Below are 21076 nucleotides of genomic sequence, written 5' to 3' on the forward strand. Positions count from 1 at the left end.
TTCAAGCTATATTACAACATCATGCTTCAACATATTCAACCGGATCATCCAATTGTATTCTTCTGAATGTTCCTAAAATATTTTTTTTTTACGGTCACTCAGCTTTTAAGTTTGCTGCTCCTTGTGATTGGAATAATTTGCAAAAACTGCTAAAAATCAAAACCTATATTTCTTTCTCGGCTTTAAAAAAAATATTAACAAGCATTTTAGATGACACATGTAAATGCTTTGGTTAATATTTACCTTTAATTCTTTTATTTTTTTAGTAAGTGTAAGTAGTATATTTTTTCACCTTTTATTACTTTTATCACATTCCCATTGGGTAAGAAGTTGACATACACTTTGTTAGTATTGGGTAGCATTGCCTTTAAATTGTTTAACTTGGGTCAAACATTTTGGGTAGCCTTCCACAAGCTTCTCACAATAAGTTGCTGGAATTCTGTCCATTCCTCCAGACAGAACTGGTGTAACTGAGTCAGGTTTGTAGGCCTCCTTGCTCACACACGCTTTTTCAATTCTACCCACAAGTTTTCTATCGGATTGAGGTCAGGGCTTTGTGATGGCCACTCCAATACCATGACTTTGTTGTCCTTAAGCCATTTTGCCACAACTTTAAGCTTGGTCATGTCATTGTCCATTTGGAAGACCCATCTGCAACCAAGCTTAAACTTCCTAGCTGATGTCATGGCACGTTGTTTTAATATATCCACATAAATCTGCTTCCTCATGATGCCATCTATTTAGTGAAATGCACCAGTCCTCACGTTGTACAACATGATGCTGTCACCCCCATGCTCCACGGTTGAGATGGTGTTCTTCAGCTGGCAAGCCTCACTCTTTTTCCTCCAAATATAACGATGGTCATTATTGGCCAATCAGTTAAATTTTGTTTCATTAGACCAGAAGACATTTCTCCAAGAAGTAAGATCTTTGTCCCCATATGCACATGCAAACTGTAGTTTGGCTTTTTTATGGTGGTTTTGGAGCAGTGTCTTCCTTGCAGAGCAGCCTTTAATGTTATGTCGATACAGGACCTGTTTTACTGTGGATATAGATACTTGTCTACCTGTTACCTCCTGCATATTCACAAGGTCCTTTGCTGTTGTTCTTGTGGAGGTTCACAATTGAGGTCTTGGCTGATTTCTTTTTATTTTCCCATGATGTCAAGCAAAGAGGCACTGTGTTTGAAGGTGGCCGTTAAAATCCATCCACAGGAACACCTACAATTCAGTACACCTCCTATCAGAAGCTTATTGACTAAGTACCTAAAGGCTTGACATTTTTGTCTGACATTTTCCAAGCTGCTTAAAAGGCACAGTGAACGTAAAGTTCTGACCCACTAGAATTGTGATATAGTCAATTAAAAGTGAAACCTGTCTATAAATGACTGTTGGAAAAATTACTTGTGTTATGCACAGCTAGATATCCTAAACAAATTGCCAAACTAGTTTGTTAATATGAAGTATGCGGAATGGTTTAAAAATGAGTTATGACTTCAACCTAAGTGTATGTAAACTTCTGACTTCAAAACTTTTGAACTTTTGAGTGTTTCAAAACCTTTGACGGGTAGTGTGCGTGTGTGTGCTTGTGTGTGTGTGTGTGTGTGTGTATATATATATATATATATAAATAGCTTTTTTGTATGAACCAGTTTCTACAAAGCATTTTCATCATAAAGTTATTCTGGAAAACATAACATTAAAACCAATGTTGTCCATTTTATCTGCAACACATTAAGTCTAAATAAACAAAACATACAGTGATATCAGTTGTCTGTATTGGACTGGAAAAAAAACAAACCTACAGGCTGCCAGAAAGTATCCGATAACAGACCCAAGGCCTGTGAAGAATAAACTCAGAGTGCAGTGGAGTGGGGTTAGGGGGTGTTCAGGACTTTAAAGGGTGTGGTGAACCAGACAAAAGACCTTGAACAACATGGAGCTATTACAGAAGATCAGCACAGTACTCAGATCAGTTAGTACACATGTCCTCCTCCTCCACTGCATTCCTACACTGGATGGCAACCACTTTCAAATGTTTAAACACACACTAATGCATATACATAAAGTATAATAAATTAATCTCATATTTTTAAATACAATTATTATAAACAGTTATGCTCATACATTTTAGATATTAGATATACATAAATATCCATGTTAAATCTCAAGGCCTTCAAGGAGTTTCACTAGAGTCTTTGTTGTGTTTGTGCAGATGTAAAAACATCTGGAATGAAACTCGAACTAAAGAACAGATGCCATAAACTAACAGCTGTAAATGGAATATACAAGTTCAATAATACATAAGTGATCACTACTCCTCCAAAGGCCAAAATAGAAGAAAAACACACAAGTAAGTAGTTATAACATAAACACTAGTTTGGTGTGTGTTGTACCGATGTGTAACTTGATCCTCGTGAAGCGATCACATCTCCAAACCTCTTTGTTCAGAGAAACCAGCGAAACAAACACAAAATGCACCACTAAATACTTTCATTAGATGAAAAAAGAAAAACACTCAGAAAAGTTCATTGAAGGTCCGTAAAGATGTCAATCAAGGTAAACTTACATAGTGTTTGTTGGGGTTTCTTCTCTTTTGTACGTCTTGAACAGTTACGTCTTGTACGGTCCGCCGTGGCATGTTGCAATAATCTCAGTTTTATAAAACAGATACAAAATACCGTTCAGACCCACAGCAGCAAATCTGGCGCACTTTTCCGTGTTCGCTTAAAGTCATTCGCCTCTGTTTGTCTGTCCGTTTTTGCGGGTTTATAGTCCACGTCGGATTTCCTGCAGTCTGGACCGAACGAACTCCCAGCCTATCCCAGCTCACCAACTCTAATTTAATAAAAACCCAGCGAAATCACACAATCCTACTACGGGATAGGCTCAAATCATGAATATTAATTACGTACCGTGACGTTCGGCCAGTAATATCAACTGATTAGCCGAAAGGCAGACGTTAGTAGGTGGGCACCAATCAGCTGCTGAATTAATTATTCCAAATATGGTAAAAGCTTGTCTTATGAATATTAATTAGCACACGCGACTGGTAGGTCACCAATGACGTCAGCATGACTATATTTATATTCATGAAATGAATCTTCGCCATGGTAGAATTCGTAATTTCGCTGGACACATTAAAGGGGAAGTGCACTTCTATTTTATCTGATCAATGTCAAAGTGCAGAGCAGAAATGTGAAAATATTGTAATTTTTTGTGACAATATAAGTATCCAACACAAAACCCTAAAATACGGTCTTCTACAATTTTCACTTTTTAATGGTTTCCACATTCTTTATTCATACTTATTAATGTTGCATCTTAAATGCATTATTTCTTTAACCACCTATAAAACAGTCACGATAACGACATTTATAGACATTTCTCTTTAGATTGGACTATTAAGCTTGTAACTGGCAGTTGCTTTCTGTGTAAGGAAGATGTTAGCCAATAAAAGCAGTTTACAAGAGGATTGATGAAGACAACTGGATGCTGTCTGGAACCCAATTGAATTCTGCGTTTTGGAGAATACATATCATTATATATAGCATTGCCCTTGTTTATATATGTATTTGTATTTGGAAGGGTGAAATTTGTCAAGATTACAGAGGTGCACTTCCACTTTGGTGGAAAAAATTATTAAAATGAAAAAATCAGGTCAGGCTTTTCAGGCCAGCGAAGACCAGCCTGACCATATTAAAAAAAATAATAATAATAATAGTAACAATAATAATGTTTAAACCCCCTTAAAAAAAAATCTGTTCTTGTGATTCTATAGATGTGTGCTTCCATCTTGTGGTATGCTATTATATAATACATAAAAGCTGCATGCATAATAATGATAAAATAATTTAAAATATAAATAAATAACATTTTTAGAAAGGGCATGATTTATTATTTATTTGTACTTGTTGTAAAACAGTATATTTGTCATGATTATTTAAATGAAGTTTAAAGCCATGCATTATTCTTCCCAATGAATCACTGATTAAATGATCCATAAATGCGTTTCATATGAAGGGTGCAGGATCAGATCCATCACACATCTGAAGCTGCAGGTGGGAAGTGATGCCAGAAAAACGCTCCTGTAGTGGTAACAGGTAACCCATGGCCTCTCCCTGAACAACAGACTCAGAGTAACTATATGGGCGGATGCTGAAGATCTTTACACAGTGCACTGAGAAAAAGAAATATTTTAGAGGAGTTTACCTTTTTTATCACAAGTTATTATGAAATAGAAAAAGAAAGAACAACATTTCTTAGCACCCTGCCATGTATCCTCTCTAAAAAATCTTGATAATGAGAACCTCAGTCCCTATCACGTGTGTATTGTGGTTTACAATACATGTATTAGTTGTGTGGTTTCAGCAATACTTTATTACTGAGGTCATAGTGTCATATACCTGTGTTATACAGCTTAACACCATCATACTGAATGGAGTCACCCACTGTTCTGCCAACAGGACCACTCAGACTTCCAGAAAAAGGAGCGTTGATGATGCCATAATCATCACACACAATATCCACTGCTTTTATGTTTAACCCCATCCTTGAAGATAGAGTACAAGAAAAATTAGAGCAAAGATGATATAAGGAATATACTTTAAAGGCTAAATATTTTCATTCATCCATTCGCCCATGCATTCATTTTCTGAATAAATGAGCAAGTCAATGAGATCTTATTCTCCCCCATCATCACTTGACTTAATCCATACGACTCTAGTGGTTAAATCCGTGTCTTCAGAAGTGATATGATAAGTGTTAGTGAGAAACATAAATAGTTAATTCCTTTATTACTATACACTGATGAGCCAAAACATTACGACCACCTGCCTAATATGCTGTTTGTACTCCATGTGCTGCCAAAACAGCACCGACCCCCCAAGGCATGGACTCTACAAGACTCCTGAACGTGTCCTGTGGTATCTGGCACCAAGACATTAGCAGCAGATCCTTCAAGCCCTGAAAATTGCGAGGTGGAGCTGCTGTGGATCAGACTTGTTGGTCCAGCACATCCCACAGATGCTCAATCGGATTGAGATCTAGGAATTTGGAGGTCAGGGCAACACCTTGAACACCTTGAATGTTCCTCAAACCATTCCCCAACAATGTGTGCAGTGTGGCAGGAAACATTATCCTGCTGAAAGAGGCCACTGCCATCAGGGAATACCATTACCATGAAGGGGTGTACCTGGTCTTCAATGATGTTTAGGTAGGTGGCACATGTCAAAATGACGTCCACATGAATGGTTTACCTGCAGAACATTGCCCAGAGCATCACACTCCCTCCACCGGCTTGTCGTCTTCCCACAGTGCATCCTGGTGCCATCACTTCCCCAGTTAAACAGTGTACATGTATACGGCCGTCCACGTGATGTAAAAGAAAATGGGACTCATTGGACCAGGTGACCTTCTTCCACTGCTCCACTGCTTCCACTGGTCCGACACTTGCGTGCCCATTGTAGCAGCTTTTGATGGTGGACAGGGGTCATAATGGGCACTCTGACATGTATGCGGGCTATGTAGCCCCTTGAAAATTTCCTCCCGTAACCATCATTAACATTTATGTGTCTTGTGCCACAGTAGACCTTCTGTCGGTTCAGACCAGACGGGATGGCCTTTGTTGCCCTCATGCATCAATGAGCTTTGGGCGCCCAACACCCTGTCGCCGGTTTGTGGTTTGTCCCTCCTCGGAACACTGTCAGCAGGTACTCACCACTACTGACCGGGAGCACCCCACATTTCAAAGATGCATTCACTTGCATTGTATGGACCTACAGAGCTGAAATATTCTTCAAAAAAATCTTAATTTGTGTTCAGCAGAAGAAAGTCATACACATCTGGGATGGCATGAGGGTGAGTAAAGGATGAGAGCATTTTCATTTTTGGGTGAACTATCCCTTTAAAAAGAACTTTTGGCTCTGGTAAATTAACAGCAGTTTCACTTTTATAAGCTTTATAAATAAAAACAAAATCCCACAGTGCAGCACAATGAAGGTACAGCCTATGGGGTTTCGATCACAAATATAACAGCACAGTCATACTATTATGTCACATTGGTTGCTAAGGTATTCTGAGCGGTTGCTAGGTATTTGCTAGAGTGTTCAAAGAGGATACTATGGGGTTGCTGGGGCATTTCTAAATGGTTACTATGGTGTTTTGGGTGGAAGCTACCAAGGGCATTGCTTGGTGGTGCTAGGGTGTTCTGATGTGTTGCTAGGTGGCCGTCAGGTGGTTGTTAGGGTGTTCTTGCCAGTTGCTAGAATCTTGTTAAATGTTTTTTAGGGTGCATTTGCTGGAAGCTAGGGGTCTACTTGTTGGTTGTTGGATGTAAAGATAGAATTTTTGTATGTGAATTGGATTGTTTTGGCTTTTTGATAGTCTACTATTGGAAAGCACTTCTGGAACAATGTTTTTATCCAATCAGCATCCAGGAATATCTGTTTCACAATATGTCTAAATAGATATGGCAAGTTTGTCAAGACAAACTTTGATGTTGTCTTGACTAAGCCTTGTCTGAAAGTTTAAACAAAGCCTTTCTAGTGAGTCAGTCCACTGTCGGACATATTTGGAACGCTCCCAGGAAGCTATTTCCAGTCATGACAGTGCAGCTCCTATCTACGTGAATGGGAGAAAGACTGAAATCTCCAAAATGGTTGGTCAAGATTATGATAAAAAATTATATTTCAAATCAGCAGTAAAATTCTGACAACAATGGAATCATAAATTATGCTTCTTTACCTCAGGTTATGCTAAAATAAATGCAATTTTAGATATGGAAAAAACTTGGGACAGTACTTTTAGCGTCCTCTGTTTTGAAAAAATCGGACTATGGTGAAAATGTCATACATTTATCAATCCGTATCTGGAAGCAATCATGCATAAATTTGAAATTCCCTTGTTTTTGTCTGATGCCTATTAGTGGAAAACCGGTCTTTACACCTCCTATCATCGATACTTCTTAAAGATTGGACATTTTAAAGATTAAGGATCTTTACATAAAAAAAATGTTTCCCATCATTTGATGATTTGGTAATGAAATTTAAGATTCCTAGGACCCAATTTTAAGTACCTTCAAATTCGAGATTATATGCGCAAAATAAACCCAACTGATATTGTTATTCTGGAAAAAAAATCAGAGGTAAAAAAAAATTATTTAGATAATGTGCATGCATGTTCTTGAGTTGATTGACAGGCGATGTCTGTATCTTTTACCTGTAAGGTGGGACTTCCTTTATACATCCGTTGACCATTGGGCGTTCCAATTTCTCCCATTGATTTTAATGGAAGTGGCCCGTCTCTGATAAATGGTCTCTGGTTTCAACTAGTTTTAAAATGTTTAAGTTTGATGGATATACAGACATTACAGTAAGACAAAGAGCTAGATTGATAGATAGATAGTCACACAGACTGCCACATACAGCTGATAGAGAGAGAGAGATTGAGAGAGAGAGAGAGAGAGAGCAACTTAAGTTGGCTCTACACTAGCAGACTCAAAAAAAATCATTTGGCCGAGGGTGTCACACATGCAGACTGTTTTGCTGGGATGTCACTCTCTTCATTCAGAGGTATGACACACTTGCCGATTAAAAATGGTGGAGGGGGTGACACACATAACTATTCACCGCAACCATCTCTCTCTGATCCCTGTCATGCGGAGCTCGCCAAAACAACAACTTGAGTAAAATTGCAATTGAGAGATATGGGGCATTTTCAGACCTATACTTTGCTTGATTGTTCTGAAACAGGGGCTAAAATAGTTACAATGTTGAATTTTCTCCATGGTTCTGTTGGCTTTCATAAGGTTATGTTTTAAATGTACCAAAACTGTAAAATGTCCATCAAGGTCATTTTTATTTCTGCAGAATGACAGAATAACTATGAATTTTAATCAGCGATTGATATTTGCAGCTGAGTGTGATAAAAAAAATATCCTATCAGTTTATCATCATGATTTTTTCAAACAAAACAGATGTGTTTCTTCAGTGCTTGAAGCCATTAACTCAGCAGGGAGTCCCGGTCAAGTGATTAACACCACCTGCAGAGAGGTGCTAATGGGTGCTCTGTCTCACCCTCTCTGGCAGGTGATTATGTTAATGAATCCAACACCTGAAAGTCTTTAGAAAAATCAGCTAGTTTAGAGCCAGCATTAAAGCAGGAGTTTGAGCCTTCCGTTGGCTAACTTGAATATTTCGTCAATGTAAGTCTATACGATTTGTTTTGGATTTTATAAAATACTAGCTAATATTATTCATTAGTATTCAGTGTAATGTTAAGTAGTAGCTTTTAGTGTCTATTGAATGAGGTTTCTGAATTACCGATGCATCTCAGGTACCTTTTGGAGTTAAAGCCACCACAGCCATAGTTGTCACAGGCTCGCACCCTGTTATGATGACTGCCAGCACAGAATGTACTCCATGCAGCAGCTGAAGGGGGGCACAGAAGTTAATCTTACTTTCAAAAGGAACCAGAATGTAGAATAGAGTCAAAATTGATTGTAAAACTAGACCTGACGTGCAACATTGGTGTGATTTCCCTTCCCGACATTTGTCCTTCAGGTATCTGCCCTGACAGATGAAGGTATTCCACTGACAGATGCCTCCAATGCTGGTGCAGCCCATGTCATCTCTAGGTCCGGTTCCTCTCGTCCGATTCAACATCTTGCTGGCTCTTATGATCGCGGTCAACTTCTTAGCAGACTGGACTATTTTCATTCGCTCCCCCTTCTGAAATTTCCTCATCCTTTCCTTTTCGTTTCTTTTCTTTACATTTTCCAGGGATAGACTCATGAGAAACACTGTAAGAAACAATATGAAAAAATTATATATATATATATATATAGAGAGAGAGAGAGAGAGAGAGAGAGAGAGAGAGAGAGCTTTAAAATGTACTATAAATAACATTATTCGCAACCAGGGTTAATTTTTTAAAGATTGATGGATAATTGCAAATGCTGTCCGTCATTTTGACAGATAAAAAAAAATATTTTAAGTTAGTGCATCAGTTTTGATTTTGCTTTGACGCCCACTGTGTGTGTGTGTCCTGTTTATTCCCTGGTAATAATATGCATTAAAATGCATAACAGGCGCCATCTCCATTTACACCTGGTAATAAGAATCTCTTCTCGAGAGGAGGTTCTCTGATTTCATGACTGCATACATCATCACTATATCAGTGTTACTGCATGATAACAATGTGCAAAAATTATAATAATGGAAAAAAAGCACGAAAAAGCAGCACATTTTTTTTGCCAATTATACTTCATCGAAGAGCAAACCTTCCGTTTAGAGCAGATTCTCAATTATTTTAGTGTTGTGTCTGTATTTACTGAGCTTCAAAGATGTGTGTACTTCTCATCTGTGACACTTATTGTTGACTGAAAAAGTTCCTTGTACTTGTGCAAGTATGTGTGTGCTTTTTCTAATTTTCAGATCAGATGGTAATTTACTTTTAAAGCTGCACACAATCCACATTTATCGCAGTAACCTTTAGTACATTAATCTTATCTGACATTACATTATTGCATTAACTATTGACAAGATTTTATCAAGCCTGCATTACCTACAACAGTACAGCCTGACAATGCCTAAATAGCTGTTTGCAGTAAACATAATCACAGGCTAGGTGTTTACAGCCCAAAAGGAAAAGACATTTTAGAAGCAGAGTTAGGTATTATATTTTAATGACAGATTATGAAGACAGACATTTTTTTCTTTGTGCCCAGGAACATAGTAAATAAGGTCAATTTAAAATTCATGTTGACTTTAAACCAAAGTTACTGTAAAATATGTAAGTTAGTTTTAGTGTCCTGTCAGAATCTTACAAATCCCCTCCCTGGTGTCCCACAACCAGAGCAGAAAAATAACTAGATAAAAGAACAGACAATGGGCAGGGAGGGCGGGGGAAACAGGTGGACGGCGCTACATAAACACAGACCAGACAAGAACAAACACAAGTCCAAATAATAAAGGCAGAGAATAAGGTAAGGTCCAAGGCAGAACAGGGGGGACGGACCAGAATGGTATTGACAGGACGGACCAGGGTTGCGCGGGGGGGACGGACCAGGATATAGCAGTTTGGTGGGGTTTGGCTGCTGGACTTGACTTGGCTGCTGGTCTAGTCGAGATGACCTGACTTGACTTGACCAGATGGCTTGACTAGATGTAGAGGCTTGGCTAGGCATGATTCAAAAATAACACAGAAAGAAATATCTGTAGGTTTCTAAATGTTTTATTCAGCTACTGCCATTACCTTCTCAACACATACCAAGTCCTCTGTAATCCTCTGCAAACTTCGACAGTGTCGACAGTGGGATTGGCTAATTTATTTTTGGTCTTTTTGAGTCGGACAGTTTGACGTGCTGCGTAGCCAATTCATGTATTTCAGCTGTGCGGTTTGCTTCATCAACCCGGAACTAAAGTTCGATTCAGTTTGATGTTGTAAACTAGCTTGACCGATTGCTTGCTAAGAATCCGATCAAAATCTGGAGAGAGTCAGCAGCTTCAAGTTCCTCAGTGTCCACATCACTAAGGAACTCACATGGTCCATCCACACTGAGGCCGTTGTGCAGAAGGCTCACCAGTGCCTCTTCTTCTTGAGACGGTTAAGGAAGTTTGGAATGAACCACCACATCCTCACAGGTTCTACACCAGTACTGTAGAGAGCATCCTGACTGCCTGCATCACTGCCTGGTACAGCAACAGCACCGCCCACAACCGCAAAGACCTGCAAAGGGTGGTGCGAACTGCCAGACACATCATCGGAGGTGAGCTTCCCTCCTTCCAGAACATCTATACCAGCCAGTGTCTGAAAAAAGCTTGGAGGATCATCAGAGACTCCCAAGCCATGGGCTGCTTTCACTGCTACCATCAGGCAGGCGGTATTACAGCCTTACCAACCTAATTCATGACAGCTTCTTCCCCCAAGCAATCAGACTTTTGAACTCTTGATCGCTCAAGTTACATATATCAGCACTGCACTTTATTAGCCTCAGACTACGCCCACATTTTATACTTCTCTTAATAACGCACTGGCAACAGACTATCAACCGACAGCTGAATGTCAACAATGCACTTCATATTTATTTCCAATGTGTACAATTTTTATTATATACAGTCTTCTTGTTTTGTGTATATTGACTATTATTAGGTGTATATGGAGTTGATGTTGATAATATAGAAATTCTGTCGCAGAGCGATGACATCTCATATCAATACCTTTTCTCTTGTATACTGCGATCAGCTAATGTTTCTCAATCTACATCACGCTATCATTCAGGTAGAACTATATTGTATGTTGCGTTGTGTAACAAGATGTGTAAACTGTGTTGTGTAAATCAGATGTTTATTGTAATTGTCATATTTCTATGTTGCTTGAAACTGCACTGAAGACTTTCACCCACTGTTGTGCTTTTGTATATGGTTGCGTGACAAAGGGATTTGATTTTGATTTGATTTAAAAAGAACAGTTCATTTGATAACCGGACATCACTCCATTTGAACATTTTGATCATTCAGTTTTAATTGATACATTAAAGAGTATGAATATCTGGGTTGGCTTTAGACAATTTTATTTCAAATAGGACATTTGCAGTGTTTGTTGGAGATGAGGTCTCTTCCTTGTCTACAATAAATTGTGGGGTTCTGCAAGGTTCCCTGTTAGGGCCAATATTATTTTCTCTTTATATGCTACCAGATGTAAAACGAAAGATGATATAGCTTTTGTAGTGAAGGACCCACGATTATAGAACATCCTACCAGGGGATTTAGATCTGCTAATTATGTGGCTATTTTTAATGTCTTGTTCATTTGTACAGACTTGCTTTAGTTATTCTATGTGAATTATGTATATAATATTGTTTTATTATATGTTTTATTGTGTTTTTGATTTTATTTTGTATTGTGAAGCACTTTGTTTAAAGCTGTTAAATGGTGCTATACAAAAAAGTTATTATTAACAGCTGGAAAAAGCACAACAGAATCCAGACACAAGTATCAAAGTCGAAACTATTTCAACCCTTTAAGCTCTATAGGTGTTTTTAAAGATTGGCTGTTTAATTGGCATGCTCAAAATTAAAGACCAATAACTTAACAAAAAGCTTAAACAAAACAAGGAGTGTTAATTGTTTGGTATCATTTTAATGAAATCTTTTAAATTTTTTAATGATATAGATGATACATTAGGAGAATCTCAGCCTAAGAAACTGCTGAAAAAAAGATTCTTATTTTTCTGATTTGACATTATACTGTATATATCTGGGCGTGAATAAGGTGACAATTTTGTGTTGATACGGCAAAGCAATCAAAAGTTATAGCATTACAAAAATTATTTATCCTAGTGTCCAAAAACATCTCCAAGTGTCCAAAAGACTCTCCAAACAAATAAAACAATAATTTTACTAAGAGAACCTACACAAAGTTAAGCAGGTTTTTCTGATGTAAAAAATTAATTTTGTTGACCGTCTTGGCCATGGTATATCGAATGCCTTGGAAATGTTTTGTAGCCCTCACCTGAGCGATACCTTTCAACAATGAGATCATGTTAATGCTTTAAAAGCTCTTTGTGTCCCATGGCTCTTGTAGTGGCATGCAACCAAGAAGATGTCAGAAAAATCCTACAAGAACAGCTGAGATTTATTTGGAGTAATCAGAGTCAATTCAGGTGAAGACAGGTGTGTAATATTTCACATGAGCTTGATGATTGGTTGATTCTGAACACAGCCACATACCCAATTATAAAAGGTGTGCACACTTATGCAGTTAAATTATTCTAAGTTTTTCTATTTTTATTTATTTTCTCTGAAATGTGTCACTTTGGTGTTCAGTGGCATTGCATAGGTTGTAATTTTTACATTAAAGGTTCACAAAGTCTGATATGATTTATCTTTGTTTCATTTATTACATCACAAGAACCTGCAGTTTTAACAGGGTTGTGTAGACTTTTTATATCCACTTTAATTACACATGCATGACTAAACGTATGCTCTTTCTCCAAAGCACACTGGCATGAACAACAAGATTTAATTCAGTTCCATTCTGTCATTTGATCCATCATTTGTGTCTGTGTCATGTACTTGGCACCATCTCCTGGTGGCCATATGTAATTACAGTGAACAATCCTCTCTGACCATATTTGGATGACTTCCACCTCTGGTTGCAGCGATCTGAATCCTAATATGACAGGTTTAGCATTCCATGCTGCTGAACAATGTACTACATAATTTATAATGAAGTCCTCTGATCCAGGAAAGCTTATTAGCACATTATGTTTTGTGTGCACATAATGCTTTGTGTGGGTTCTGCTGATCTATGCATGCGTTTATGTTGTGTGTGGGCTCGTTTTAATGGGAATCCCCTCCTCTAAGTAAAAGTACTTTATTTTTTGTTCTGTTTATGTTCTGTTTATTTCTCATGAAGTTATAAGTGAAAACGCGGCTTATAAAAAACACCTGTTTACTGAGACTTGTCCTCTGCCACCCGGATTGAGGTGAGTCACCGCACCACCATGAGGACCTACTAAGTAGTGGGAATTGGACATTCCAAATTGGGAGAAAAGGGAAATTAGAAAAATTAAAAAAATAAAGTAAAAAAATCAAATAAAACAAAATAGTGTCAAAACGGAACACTTCTGATTTGTCTGCTAATTTCAAAACACTTGATTGGTTTAGGTCATAATGCTTAAATGCATTGTAAGGTACAGCTTCTAAGCTTTAAAACAATACATATTTTGTGTTGGTCAAGAATGTAGTTATTGATATTTTTAAATAAAAATATTCAGATCCAAGCCTAAAGCAGTTAACTTGACACAGCATCCTAAAAACATGGCATTTATGATGCTAAAAAAAACAGTGAAATATATTAAGCGTCCATCTGATTGATTTGTAAATAGACGCAGAAGTAATGCAAAATGTGCCCTTTGAAAACAGGATTGCTATATGCGATTTATTGTGATTAATTAAAGTTGCACTCTGTATTTTTTCCTCATTTAAAAGTTTTACTATTAAATAAATGAATAGTAATTTTGAAACACACACACATATACACACACACACATATATATATATATATATATATATATATATATATATATATATATATATATATATATATATATATCAGTAACCAGAGATGGGAGCAAGTCACACATGTTCAAGTCAAAAGCAAGTCTCAAGTCTTAACCATCAAGTCTCGATTCAAGTCTCAAGTGCAGTGCAGACAAATCAAGTAAGTCAAGTCAAGTCAGTAACTCACCTCAAGGAAGTCAATTTGAGTCCTGATGAGTTTGAGTCAAGCCACTGTACTAAAAAAATAGAGGTACATTTTTTAAAGAATTATTTATTTTTGCTCTGAAAAGATTAACTTATATACATATATTTACATCAATTTTTTATATGAATTGTTTAACAGTAATGTTACCCTGGTAACGCCTGTACACAAAACAGCCCAGCGCTTATAAACAATACTTTATTAGGCATTATACAGAGGTAAGATGCCATTGAAGACAGTCAGTTCCCTTCAGTGATACATTTATATAAAATAGTCATAAATGTATTGCATTCAAAGGCTTTAGTTAAAGTCTTCAGAAGTCATAATCACTATGAGAGCACTCGGATTTTGTCATGAGTCATTCTGTATATTTTATACAGAGTTGTGACTGCAAATCTGCCTGTTATGTTTTTATATTGCCAAACAAATGGTTATGTATATTGTTGACAGTTGAGAAGGTTTAGAAAAGGCACACACACATTTAGAGGCAATGTCGGGTCATTTCAAACTTGTCGCGCTACAAAACACGAGATTAATCGTGAATAATTAAAAATGACTGACAACCCTCAAACAGTTGAACAGTAATGTTACATATGAATCTTTCCGGCAAATGAAATGATTTACTTACCTTTCCTTGTGGTTTTCGAAATATCTGATGAAATTCGAGGTTGTAGTGGTTGTATCGGATATTTTTGCATTAGGCCTACATATTGTGCATATGGCAAATCTTTTTTTATTCACACGGCCAATTCAAAATCTTTATATCCAAAGCAGATTATTTTGGGAACTGGACAATCATCTGTCATTTTGGTGCGTTGTGAGTGCAGCGTTAACTACACAGATGCAGATCAGTGGTGCTGGCGGGCTTACCATGCATGCAGATTAATCTTTTTTTTTTTTTTAAACACATTGCATTACTGTTTATAATACGTTTTTGAAAATAATAATAATAAAAATCATTCAAGTCATTGTTGAGTCATGCAGTTCGAGTCGCTGGTTCCCAAGTCAAGTCATTTTCTTCATTTAGTCAAGCAAGTCACAAGTCCTTAAATTTGCAACTCGAATCAGACTCGAGTCAAGTCATGTACCTCGAGTCCCCCACCTCTGTCAGTAACATTATAAAAGCTGTTTTATTTTACTTGGAGAGGGTCCGCACATGTTAGAGTCACATGACCAGCCAAATACTACTCGCTTAATCTCAGTAACTGTCCTGTTTCACATATTAGTTATGGCTGTCAGTTAATATTGAATTTCTACAATGGCATTAGCTGAAAACTATTGTATGAATGATGCTGCATCCACACCGCTAGGTGTCATTGTCAAGTCCAAGATGACAAATTAAAAACAAACTACTGAGTGCACCTTTAAATAACTGGCATGTCATGTAATCACTACAATTCAAAACTGTAATATAAATCTCAACTCAGCCCAAAAGTACCATAAAAGTTATCATACGATATGTTTGACAAATGTTGTAATTTGTTCTCGTTTTATACATTCATGATATCTTTGTTGGTGTTCCGCAGAAGAACAAGTCACAGGAGTTTCAGATGGCATAAATGTGAGTAAAATAGTGAGAAATGTATCTTCTTTGGGTGAACTATTCTTTAAATATCAGTCTGTTCCTCACACAAGACATGACATAGAACATGAGTCATATGGACTAGTTTAATGCTATTTTTATGGTGCTTTATGTACTTTTTGAATATTGACAGCCATTAGTTAGCATGTGTTGACATTAAATAGTAAAGAGTAGCGTGAGCATTCTGTTAAACTTCTTCTTTGGTGTTCTGTGAAAGGAGGAAAGTCACACAGGTTTGACTAGCACTATACTATCTATCTTCTATCATTCTTATTTATCTTTTGGGCAAGACATTGAGATTTGATTAGTCTTTATGACAAATAATCTTTTGTCTAATGGTCTGAAAACAACAGGGTAAAAGACTCAATAATAACTGCATTATTGCTGCTTTATTACTCAGTTAAGCTTTAGTCATACACATCACAAACATGATACCACTGAAATGCTTCCACAATGCTACAGCTTGACAATGCTATTTGTTATTTAACTTCATAATTGTCATTAAGGACTTCATTTTCTCAAAAGTAACATCTTGCTAAATTTCAACACAACTGAAGATATGTACAGTCATACTTACAACACAACAGGACAGTGTAAATCAGAAGGAATTTCATCTTTTAAAAGTACACTTTCTAAAAAACAAGAAATTATTATGGATATGACATCATAAAATGTTTACTATACATATATAAATCAGCATTTTTATTTGAATAATAACAGATCCAAGGGTATATCTGTCATATATGCAGCTTATGGAATCAAAAGATTGCTTATCCTTGAGTAGAATTCAGAGAAGCTCAAATATAGCCCTGTTCGACTGAGGCAAACATGTGCTCATGCCACACGATGAGCCTCCCTTTACCAATATTGATATTGGCCTGTAAACACTTTTGCCTCTTATTTGAGAGCTACTATTCCCAAACACAGAGCTGGTCAGAAACTTATTTAGCAGCAATTCAACATAACCAGGCATGGGGATTTTTTCCCATTTTCTTATATTGCATAACCATTTTTGGTCGATATATATATAAGTAACTAATATATATATATATATATATATATATATAGTTACTATTAGTATCAGCCAAAAGGTTTGATATGAGAGCATCTATAATATATTATATTATATTGTATTGTATTGTATTATATCTGATCCATTTGTTATTGCAAGGCATTCCGGCTTCATATCATAATTTTGCATCTTCTGGTCTGACTGATCTTATTCAAAGAATTGCACATTATTACACACTGTACACATCTCATCATCATGAACATAAACTGAATTCCACACCTTTAAGAAACCTCACATCACGTCTTCCTGCCCTATTCAGTTTATCCACAGTGAATAAAGTGAGTTATTAGTGAGTGCTGAAGACAGAAGACACTTCCAGTTAACTCACATTAACCTGCTGAGAGAGACAGTATCTTGGTAAGTATTTGTGCATACATGAAGATGGTAAATGCTGAGTAAAGCCCATGGAGGAGTCACATGACATTTCAATCCAGCTCCTTAGTTGGAGTGCACAACGATGCCACAAGTGTTTCCTAGCAACAGTGCCCCAAACCCCTGTCCCTTCCTCGAACTGCAGCAATGCACCAATTTCCACGCATTTAAATTCTGAGACTGTTGTCACCAACCTCAGAGGATCAAATAGTATTCTTTTGCAGTGGGAAAGTCTACTACATACTACTTTGTATGTGACTATGTAGTATGTGTCTAAAAATACATTTGCACACACAAATACAAGGCAAAATATCTTAATTTTGCTGCCCACTTTTTGGAACAGCCTTGGCATCGGTAGTGCACCCTTGGTGCCTGATAATGCTGTCTAGGTAAACAGCTCACTATTTTTTTAAACAGAGCTTCTATGTTTCATTTAGAGAGGAGGAGTGACAGCTGACGGGTCCTCACCCATCATTGCGACTGCAGAAAGTGTTGTTTGAATGTCACATGAGTCACAGTCAATCAGATGCTGATCGAAGCAGACAGTCTTGATAAATCACTGCAGTTGAGAGGATATGAATCACATTGGGATGCATGACACGCATCAGACAGGTTGATAAATGATGATAAATGTGCCAGTTTGTGTCTGAAGGGGGCAGGTCAGTACATTACCACAATGCTGTCAATACTTATAGCAGGATAAGCGATGAGGACATTGGGGCAAAATACTTTGATCATTTTACTCATTTATGTCAAAGGAATTTGCATGATATAGACTTTCTTCTCATTTAACTAAGAATAATCTGCTTGCTTGGTAGATATTGTAGGCAAATGCTGTGCATCAGACTATCTGAAATGTACCTGGAAAATTATACTTCTATGTAAAAGTAATAGTTAACCCAAAATGAAATTTCTGTCATTGTTTGCCCACCTAAACCTGTATGTAGAACACAAAAGGAGAATCATCACACAGCTCTTTTTCATACAGTGACAGCTCATCTGTTAACCTCTAAAATGTACAGAAAATGCTGTAAAAACACATTAAAAGTAGTCCATAAGTGTTCGCTATATACCATGTCTTCTGAAGTCCTACAATAGCTTTGTGTTAGAAGCAGACTTAAATATGAATCATATTTTACAGAAAATCTTCCCCTCTGCCATTGCTCTGAAATCAAATATGCGTCTATACCACAGGTTGAGTTAACTTAAAGGGATAGTTCATCCAAATATGAGCATTAGCTCATTATTTACTCACCCTCATGCCATTCCAAATGTGTATGACTTTCTTCTTCTGAACACAAACAAAGATTTTTTGAAGAATATTTCAGATCTGTAGGTCCATACAATGCAAGTGAATGGTGGCCAGAACCTTCAAGCTCAAAAAAGCACATTATGGCAACATAAAAGTAATCCCTACGACTCCAGTGGTTTATTCAATATCTTCAAAATCGATATGGTGTGGGTGAGAAACAGATCAATATTTAAGTGTTTTTTTTTTACTATAAATCTTTCACATTCTTCTTTTGTTTTTGGTGATTCACAGTCTTCATGCATATTGCCACCTTCTGGGCAGGGAGGAGAAGTTATAGTAAAATGTAGGATATATAGGATAAATAAGCAAGGAATACCGCTTCGACTGAACACAATATTCCATCGCAGCACAGTAGTAAATACTTTATGAATTTCTTTAATGATAAAAATAAAACAATCAGAACAAAACTAGAATCATGAAACCATCTGCAATAGCACCTCTGAAGACAGTGTCTTATATTATTCACCATGAGAAACTTTCATAGGACTGGAAGAGCTAAACAAAATTCTTTGGATAGGCCGTGAGCCTTGCCCGTCTCAACGACCTCAGGACGGCTCTCAGATGTTGCATGTGCCACTGCCAATCATTACTACAGCTGATGATATCGTCCAAATAGGCAGAGGTATATGCCGCATGTGGCCTGAGAATTTTGTGCATGAGATGCTGGAACATAGCGATGGCCCCAAACAAACCGAACGGAAGAGTCACACATTTTTTGTAAGTTGAACGGTGTGGAAAAAGCATTTTCTTTTCTCTGGAGACCAGTTCGTCTATTCATGGCATTGTGTACGCATCAAATTTAGACACTGCGTTGATTTTCCGGTAATCAACACAGAACCTGACTGACCCCTCACTCTTAGGTACAAGAACAACCGGGCTTGCCCAATCGCTGTGCGATTCTTCTATTACCCCCATTTCAAGCATTGCCTCTAATTCGTCCCGAATTACCTTTTTCTTGTGCTCGGGTACCCGCGTGTCCGACAACGCACAATCACTCCCAGTGTGGTCTCGATAGGGTGCTGTATGAGGTTAGTACAACTGGGAAGAGGAGAGAACACATCCGCAAACTCTTTTTGCAACCTGGCCACCTCTGTGAGCTGGGATGGTGAGAGGTGGTCTCCATAAGGGACCATGGTGAACTTCACCTCCGGCCCGGGCTCCAGCCCGAGTTCTGCCATCTCCGGAACTACCATCGCCATGGACATGGAGACCACCTCTCTCCATATTTTAAAGAGGTTGAAGTGGTAAATTTGACGTGCTCCACCTCTATCCGTTCGTTTAACTCCATAATCAAGGTCCCCGACTCGCTGTGTAATCTCAAAGGGTCCTTGCCACTTGGTGAGTAATTTCGAGCTCGATGTGGGGAATAATACAAGTACTTTGTCTCCCGGTAACAATTCCCATAGCTGGGCACCCCTATTATAGAGCTGGTTTTGTGTCTCTTGAGCTTGGAGCAATATCTGTTGTGACAACTGACACTGTGTGTGTAGCTTTGCTTGAAGATCAAGGACATACTGAATTTCATTTTTGCTCTGGGAAGGTCCATCCTCCAATGCCTCCCATATGACGGCCGGCATCCATACAGGAGCTCAAAGGGGGAAAATACTATGGAGGCTTGTGGGACCTCCCTGACTGCAAATAATAATGGTTTCAGCCGTTTGTCCCAATTCCTAGCATCCTCGTGCACAAACTTGCACGTACACAATCATCAAAAAAGGGAAAGGGATAGTGCGGAATCTTACCAGTGGGAGGCTAGTGGCTCCAGCAATGAGCATCCGTGGAAAACACCCCAATCACACGTGCCGAGTTCACACACACAGACACATAAAGGAAATGACCACACTCGGTGAACACACAGCCACTGCACACACCAAGGGACCCACCACCGCCAGAGGCACTGCTCCCACTGACCGTTCTTCGCACCTAGACAGAGGAAAGACAGATGAAAAGTTAACTGCACATTTTCATGCACACAAATTACAATAGCCCGGTGGCTAGTAAACCAAGATTGAACTAGGGCTAACAATATGAATGAGACAAGCAAAACACCATAAATCAAAATGAACAATCAAACATAAACAGAACGAAATAAACCATACACAATAATAAACAAAATGACAAAAATGCCACACTGAGGATCAGCAACTTCCAAGGTCTCCCGTCAATGTGAACAAATCAACAAACAAAAAGAATCAAAACAGAACAATCACAACAAATAGGTCCATCAATTTGGATATCAACAGCAGAGAAATACAAGAGTTCAAAGAAATAAACACCGCAAACAACTTAACCAATGAAGTTGCCCGTTTAACTTGAACTAACCGCGGGACCGGTGATATTGGTCCCGTGGAAAAGAGCAGCCAAATACGACGCAGAAACCGTGGGCTGGCGTAACAACAAAAACATACGGCAAAGCAAAGCAGCAGATGTTCGGCGTAGAGGCAGCCAACCAGCGGCCGCCGACTAAATAGC

General features: G+C 37.9%; 2 protein-coding genes across 6 annotated transcripts in view; both read right to left on the reverse strand.

Annotated features, from left to right (window-relative positions):
* Positions 1-2825, reverse strand: part of sh3pxd2b (SH3 and PX domains 2B) — a 61825-nt gene extending 59000 nt beyond the window's left edge. For all 4 annotated transcript variants that reach the window (XM_052103775.1, XM_052103773.1, XM_052103774.1 and 1 more), the window contains exon 1: positions 2569-2825. In XM_052103775.1, the coding sequence (XP_051959735.1) occupies positions 2569-2640 (72 nt within the window). In that variant the 5' untranslated portion in view covers positions 2641-2825. The remainder of the gene's footprint in view (positions 1-2568) is intronic.
* Positions 2826-3940: 1115 nt separating this feature from the next.
* LOC127628174 (leukocyte cell-derived chemotaxin-2-like) lies at positions 3941-20479 on the reverse strand. Of its 2 annotated transcripts, none has more exons than XM_052104901.1 (5): positions 20347-20479; positions 8512-8799; positions 8338-8428; positions 4406-4551; positions 3941-4179 (listed from the first exon to the last, which is right to left on the reverse strand). In XM_052104901.1, the coding sequence occupies exons 2-5, from the start codon at positions 8789-8791 to the stop codon at positions 4013-4015; spliced, it is 684 nt and encodes a 227-aa protein (XP_051960861.1). In that variant the 5' UTR covers positions 8792-8799; positions 20347-20479; the 3' UTR covers positions 3941-4012. The 2 variants fall into 2 exon arrangements, with proteins under 2 accessions (XP_051960861.1, XP_051960860.1); XM_052104900.1 differs by lacking the exon at positions 20347-20479 and adding an exon at positions 16426-16808.
* Positions 20480-21076: the final 597 nt, after the last annotated feature.

Source organism: Xyrauchen texanus, chromosome 34 (genome assembly GCF_025860055.1).
Source record: "Xyrauchen texanus isolate HMW12.3.18 chromosome 34, RBS_HiC_50CHRs, whole genome shotgun sequence".
NCBI classification, from domain to species: domain Eukaryota; kingdom Metazoa; phylum Chordata; class Actinopteri; order Cypriniformes; family Catostomidae; genus Xyrauchen; species Xyrauchen texanus.

Excerpts from the sequence above, each read along its gene's own strand:
- LOC127628174 (XM_052104900.1), bottom strand. The coding sequence starts at position 16,462 with ATGAAATTCCTTCTGATTTACACTGTCCTGTTGTGTT. Across the intron at positions 8,800-16,425 it reads TTACACTGTCCTGTTGTGTT|TGTTTCTCATGAGTCTATCC; the intron begins GTAAGTATGACT and ends TGTTTCTTACAG. Across the intron at positions 4,552-8,337 it reads GGTGGCTTTAACTCCAAAAG|GATGGGGTTAAACATAAAAG; the intron begins GTACCTGAGATG and ends TCTATCTTCAAG.